This window comes from Ciona intestinalis, unplaced genomic scaffold (genome assembly GCF_000224145.3).
Source record: "Ciona intestinalis unplaced genomic scaffold, KH HT001250.1, whole genome shotgun sequence".
Taxonomy (NCBI): Eukaryota; Metazoa; Chordata; class Ascidiacea; order Phlebobranchia; family Cionidae; genus Ciona; species Ciona intestinalis.
In genome coordinates this window covers 1-7,654 of record NW_004191571.1, presented here as the reverse complement: position 1 = coordinate 7,654, position 7,654 = coordinate 1, and the positions used below count along the sequence as shown (strand labels likewise).

General features: G+C 35.1%; 1 protein-coding gene across 1 annotated transcript; it reads left to right on the top strand.

Annotated features, from left to right (window-relative positions):
• Positions 1-3,964: 3,964 nt before the first annotated feature.
• Positions 3,965-5,674, top strand: LOC108950989 (the record flags this gene model as incomplete). The annotated part of the gene is given in 3 exon segments (XM_018817305.2): positions 3,965-4,902; positions 4,957-4,999; positions 5,058-5,674. A coding segment is annotated over 1 exon segment (644 nt), but the record flags the coding sequence as incomplete, so codon positions are not given.
• Positions 5,675-7,654: the final 1,980 nt, after the last annotated feature.

Here is a 7,654-nt window from a genome sequence, read left to right as displayed (position 1 = left end):
GAAGTTTTATTGGAGGAAACTTTCAGACTTTTCGCGCGCGTTTCAATTTTCACAACGGTTAATGTAAAAATTATTTAAAAGAGGCCAGTTATCAATAAGTTAAAATTGAAACATAAAAGCAATAGCGAAAATGGACCACATGTGGATAGTGAGTTGCATTTTAATGAAATGCATTGGTTTTTCATTAGCATTTAACATATTAAATGGTCCACAGATTTCACTAATCATGAATCATTGTGAAAATACACTCTCATAGATCCGCACTTTACTTTTGAAGTTTATCACTCGCAAAAAATGTTACCGTACGTTGTTTGCTCAATATGCTTATTTCAAGCCACTGATAAAAGTAAATAAAACGCTCATGTACTTAATTTCCATCGATTTGACAGTAGATTTAAAATAATATGCGCCTACTGTCATCACATGTACACTAAAGTGAACTCAATACGAAAACACCTGAAACTTATTTTATATTAGTGTTCTGTGTTAAAGGAGGAGTAATTAGTCAGGTTTGCATCAATTGATATTAGTGTCTAAAAAGGTTTACATTTAAAACAACACTGCAAATGGTGTGTAATTTCATTTAAAACAACACGGCAATGGTGTGGAAACAACACGACATGTGGTGTGTAATTTACCGAAAAACCCTCATTTCAACACGTTTGATAAAAGTAGCCGTGTGTTTCCTTATCAAACAGGCGTGTTGTTTTCAATATCGGCGTGTTGTTTTGCGAATTAACACGTCGGTGTGTTCTAACGACACATAAAACGTGTGAAGTCACTCAAAATTGACACACTAGCAGTGTTGTAATAACATGCCAGTGTGTTGAAACAACACATCTGAGTTTCTAGTGTATGTGCGAAAGGTGTCTGATCTTACCCCACTTTATAAACTTGAAATATTCATACAAAAACTGTACTATTAATAGATTTATAAACACTCGGGATAACTATAATAATAATTTTCCGATTAACTAAGTTGCGCCTCTGTTGGTGCCTGTTATCTACTAGCTAAGTTGGTGGTATCCTGGCCGCCAACTAAAGTTACGGCCTGGTATCATGGCCTCCATAGGCGCCGAGTACGCGGAGGCGGCGCCTACGTAAGAAATAATAGCACGGAGGCGGCCTTCGTATACGAATTAACAAAAAAATATGTAATTTTTACTAAATTTATTAATATTTTCTTATATATGTATTTTTACTAAATTTATTAATATTTTCTTATTGTTGTCATAAAAATATACCATCGCGCTAAAAAAAAACAAACAATTAGCGACGCAACAAGAAAATAACATAAGTTTAGGCATGTATTCACCGCGTGGTACTTGGTCATGCGTCGACCGCATGTGCAGATTTTGTTATATTGTTGTTACGTATGCGTAATTGTCCTATTACGTCACAACTAAACATGCAAACCAGGTTCATACCAACGTCTGACTTGAACGTATTTAATCCATCGTTATTCTAAAGGTAGTTAGATTTTCAGAAATTTCTCAGATATGCGTAAAGACACGACGAAACTACGGCCAAGCACACTGCATTCTTTTTTCCGTTCTGTTAGCAAAAATGAAGCCAGCCCGGTTCCTACGCAGCAAACTACTGGTACTGAACTAGAATTAACACAACGTGAGTCGCCATCAACATCATCAGAAATTGCGGAACCTTGTACCTTGTATGATCGACCAAATCGTCGCGGTAGAAAGTTCCAAGGAGCATGGCTTGACTTGTTTCCTTGGTTAAAATATAACCAAAATAATGACACCACGACATGTGCCGTATGTCAATGGGCTTATAATTCAGGAAGGGTGAGTCCTGCAGCAAAGGCAACATTGGAGGGAACGGGTCGCGTATGGCTTGTTGGCTTTTCGGATTGGAACAAAGGAAAAGCATCAATACGGATCCATGAGAAAAGTCAGCATCATACCGAAAGTGTGACTAACAAAATAATTTACAACAATAACTCGGAATGAAACATGAAAATTTTAAATGATACCGGCTGTGTACTTGCTAATTTCAGCAACTGCAGAATAGTTTTATTATGTAGTTGCAGATTCAAACGTGATAATTTTTAAAATAATTTTCGTATTGACATGCAACAAAGAATAAACCTATGGTAAGAAGATGTTCTGGTGAAGAAGGCGGTAATATATTCATTATTTCTCATGAAACTTGGCGGATTGGAAGATGATATCAAAAATATTTGTTTATGTGATGATAGCAGGGAAGTGGCTAATGTAGTTGCTGGATATGTAACGTCAAAATCGCCTCACTGTATCCAGTTAATGTGTTGTTTCTCCGTTTTGTGTTTCCTTTTCCGTTATGTGGCGTTTTGAGTTCTTTCACGTGTTTCTACTATTTGTTTTCCTCGCATTCCTTTCCCCGTAATTACCAATTTGTGTCACGTGAGCGGGGCTGCAGGCACACCGAGGCGCAGCCGCTTAAGAAAAGCGAGAACGTGGTCAGTTCTCTCTTGGGCTTCTTACTGTATGCAACTGTTTAGATTTCTCGGCATGCTACCTGCCTTTTAGTTGTGTCTTCAGCAAGTTTTATATGAGTTGTGTTTTGAGCAAGTTTTATACGTATACGAACTAGCTTTTATCGCCTTTAATTAAAGAGCATTTTATAATATCAATGGGATTGTGAGTAGGCCTAGCGGTAGGCCGTTAAAGCAGGGTGCCTGAACCTCCCCTAACAAAAAATTCTCGTTACAGATATGTTGCCAAGAAGCTCATTAAAAGATCTAAATGTCTTGAATGTAAGCAAGCTTTACTTGGTGATGAAAGCGATTTTCCCATACTTTGATCTTTTAAACCGGTGATGAAAGCGATTTTCCCATACTTTGATCCTTTAAACCGCGATGGTCTTACAGTTGCTTCAATTAAACTATCAACGCTAGTCTGCAGAGGATTTGCCATTCTTCATTTACTGGATGATGTAATTTTGGAGTATGTTGATGGCAATTTAACAACGCGAGAGCAGCAGAATTTGTTGTAACAAAATTTTCCAGTGACTTTGTTTGCAACGAAGATCATCGTCAATATTTTTTATAATAACAAACAAACCCTTGACACCGACTGTGTACGGAAGAACACCCTTTCAGAATTCAAAAAGAGGCAACGAACAAAATAAATGTATACCGTTTTAATGATCTAATGTTTATAAACTGATATCATTCAATATTCGAAAAAACTGATAGGATTTATATCATTCAATATTCGAAAGTTTAAGTAATAATGTTTATAAACTGATAGGATTTATATCATTCAATATTCGAAAGTTTATCATTCAATATTCGAAAGTTTAATATTCGAAAGTTTAAGTAAATACTTTTATATAAAGTATTCCATAAAGATATTACAAATGCGCTTAAACTCAAAATAGAAAAAATGTTGCAATGATAAGCTGTTAATAGGCCTTTTGCAGGATTAGATCACGTGCTTGGATACCGCATAGAAACGCCATGTTGGGACGCAAGCGGCCCAGCACCGTATTGCAATTTATAGTGTTACGAAGGAGATTAGAAGTTTTCAGTTCAAAATACTAGCGAATTGCAATTTATAGTGTTACGAAGGAGATTAGAAGTTTTCAGTTCAAAATACTAGCGATATACTAAGTCTAAAGCGTTCTGCATAGAAACGCCATGTTGGGACGCAAGCGGCCCAGCACCGTATTGCAATTTATAGTGTTACGAAGGAGATTAGAAGTTTTCAGTTCAAAATACTAGCGAATTGCAATTTATAGTGTTACGAAGGAGATTAGAAGTTTTCAGTTCAAAATACTAGCGATATACTAAGTCTTAAGCGTTCTAAAACAATTATTTGTAAAGTTTAAAAGTATCTTGAGTTAATAAAGCTTCAGCAGAAGTTGTTATTTACATAGAAGTTTTCAGTTCAAAATACTAAGTCTAAAGCGTTCTAAAACAATTATTTGTAAAGTTTAAAAGTATCTTGAGTTAATAAAGCTTCAGCAGAAGTTGTTATTTACAAGTTTGGTTTGGAAAGATTCTTCACAAATAATGATGCCATAAAATTTTATACCGGGTTCTGCTCATATAAGCATTTTCAGTTTTTTTTTTATAATTTTGCAAAGCCTTCTGCTGAAACAACCACATATTGCTATGCCACAGGTTTATTAGTAAACCGGCCAAATATCAGGGCTATGCAACTCCTAGATGAATTGTTCATGTTTTTGGTTACAATTAGGTTGGGACTTTTTCAACAAGATCTTGCACACCGTTTCAACTTGCATGTCTCAACAGTGAGCAGAAAAACAAATACCTGGGCCAACTATTTGTATTTTCTTCTTAGAATGCAACCAATTTGGCCAACTAGGGCTGATGTTAGGGCTAAGATGCCAGCTGAATTTAAAAGCCTTTACCCCACCACTCGTGTAATCCTCGATTGCACCGAAATATTTGTTGAGACACCATCATCTCTCCTTTTGCAATCACAGCTCTACTCTTCTTATAAGAGTAGCACCACAATAAAGAGCTTGGTAGGCATTGCACTACATGGTGCAACAACATTTGTATCATCCATGTTTACAGGATCAATTTCAGATAGAAAAATATACAAGATGTTCAGGTATACTAGATTTGTTGGAGAATGAGGATTCTGTGATGGCAGATAAGGGTTTAAATAAAGTTAAATATGTCGTATCTAAGTAAAGGATGTTTAACGAAATGTATCAATTCATAGAAACTTTACCAAAACAACAACAAAGCTGACTGAAAGAATAAAATTGGCGTGGTCGGTCCTAATAAGGAAAAAAAACTGGAAACTTCGGTTCAACTGGAAGATGTGAATGTAACTCAGAATCATCAGTACGGTTTACAAACTTGGATATGGTTTGCAAATTTGGATATACATCACACAAAGAGTAACAAGTTTAACAAAAAATCAAGTGAGTTTTCCGACGAAAGCAACAAGTTCAACAAAAAGCACGTTGATTTTGCAGACTGACTAAAATAAAGTTGAAATGGGTGAACATCGTCGCAAAGGTAATTAAAGTCTATAAAATTAAAAACATGATCTTCAAACAACATATCGTTTTGGCAGATGATATTGCAACACCTGAAGCAGTATTGTGAGATCAAAAATTGGTCTATACTCGACTGCAAGGAAATAGGTTGGAAAATCTTAAACATTTCGCTGTTTTTTTGGAAAAGATCCTAACAAGGATGATGCTGCTTCTGCTGTTGCTGTTATACAGGGTCACCAGAACTCAAGGAGATGCGCAAGATGCATAGTGGTCATGCTGTTATACAGGGTCACCAGAACTCAAGGAGATGCGCAAGATGCATAGTGGTCCGGAAAAATCTTTGAAAGACTAACAGCTCTTGTGAAGAGGACAGACGATCGCCCTAATGATCTGGAGCAATATGGAAGCCGCAATTGCTTCAAGTACATGGGAGAAAGAAATAGTCTTTTACATTATATTTTAAATAAACTTACTACTATATCCAGTAACCCCCGGCAGACATTGTGATGATGGTTGCCTATGTTCTCCTCCTATTATGATTAAATTAGTCCGCAGGATGGTCAGAAAGCTAAAAGGAACCGGAATGTCGGTGACACGGATTCTCTAACATCGTAGATCGTCGAGAAAGCCAACGTTTTTTCGGATTCCGGAACGTCTGTACCTCTCAAATGGAAAACCATCTACGTGACCCACAATAACAAACGACAAGTCACACTTAAATATTGCGAAACTAATTACTAAAATGCCACACCTAAACACTTAATATTTGAAATCTGTCGTGTTCACTTTTTTTCTCCTATATGTTTATTTTTGTTCTTGTTTGCAAGTTTTTTTTCATGCTCATGCCAACGAAAAAGTTTTTTTTTGTTCCTGTTAGCATGTTTTTCTTCATGCCAAGTGTTTAAAACAAGTTACCAGTTTATATTTTACTGTTCTATTTAAAAACAAATCCCAACAAAGAAAACGACAAGTCACACTTAAATATTGCGAAACTAATTACTAAAATGCCACACCTAAACACTTAATATTTGAAATCTGTCGTGTTCACTTTTTTTCTCCTATATGTTTATTTTTGTTCTTGTTAGCAAGTTTTTTTTCATGCTCATGCCAACGAAAAAAATTTTTTTGTTTCTGTTAGCATGTTTTTCTTCGTGCCAAGTGTTTATGCCAAGTGTTTAAAACAAGTTATCAGTTTATATTTTACTGTTCTATTTAAAAACAAATCCCAACAAAGTAAAAGATGCTCGGTCCTATCAATACTGTAAATCACCTCAGACTTTCCCTTCTGCCTGCTATCCGATTCTGATCTTCTTGAACTTTTTACACACACATCAACTTACCTTACTTGATCTAGTTAAGCTTAACAATATCCTCACAAATAAAACAAACAAAACGGACGAATTCCGGATACTAGAGCTCAATAAGATAAAATGTTGAACTCGCGAGAAAGCGGTGTCTGTAGACCACCAGTTATATCGAATCTTTCTGATGTAAAAGAGGCAAAATTGTATCAGGAATCTTAGTTATTTAAAGGGTTGAAGAAGCTATGCAGCAACTGAATTCTGGTAGATAACCAGAGTGAGATATGGAAAATGTTACAGCCATATTATATGTATTTTTGTCACCTACAAATTTTTGAGTTACAATTGTATGGAATTCATGTTTTCTATTAAGAATAAGTAGTTCGATCAGTATTTGAAGTAATGCCGTTTAATTGTGCCATTCCCGACTGTGGGATATGTTTTTTTTGTGGTTTACAGGCGATTTGGTCAAGAAAACAATAGAAGAACTAAACATTACACAAAACTTTTACAAATATGCTTTTGTCGAAGAGGGAGGCCAAGAAAGGAGACAATATAAAACAATTTCTTCAAAATAAGCTTAAGTTTTTATAATTCATATTTGTTGACCGTCTGCTCTTTTGTAATTTGTATGTTGCATGAAATAATGACTTGTAAAGCCAATAACCCAGTGGACAGTATGCATAAGATTACTGTTATATTAGTTATTGTACTTACAGGCTAACAATGTTGTGAAATTTTAGAAGCAATTAGGGAGATTTTTGGAAACTTGGTAAGTATAAATTGTAACAATATTGTGAAACTTTGGTAGCAGTTCGGAAGATTTTCTCAAAACCGCGCAAGTTGCCTACGGAGTGCAGCATATTGTCCAAAGAAAAATTTTAAAAAAGTACCCACACATTATGGATCTACCAATGCTTGGACAGAAGTTTCCCCTGTTCCTTTCAAGAAAGTAAATTAATTTCTTTTATTTTATGTATTGTAGTGTGGTGGTAGTTTTGCTGGCTACTTTGTTCTGCCTCTAAGCGTTTTTGTTAATTGTTTTTTTTATATAGATATCCATCGTTTTAGCTTTAGCTTAAATGTTAAATCAGTTTATACTATACTAGTATTTTCCATCACTGTACATCAATATTGGTGTTTTTTTGTATTTGATTTGTACATATAAACACAATTTTCATTGGAACTCCTGTACAGTTACTACTCCTGTACAGTTACTTTAACAATAATTTATTTTTTTGATTACGCTTGTAAATAGTTTTTCAAACAATTGCCGTTAACAATAACTTATTTTTTTAGATCACCACGCAAACAATAACTTATTTTTTTTAGATCACCACGCAAACCGAAAGCAGTTATTACGCTTGTAAATA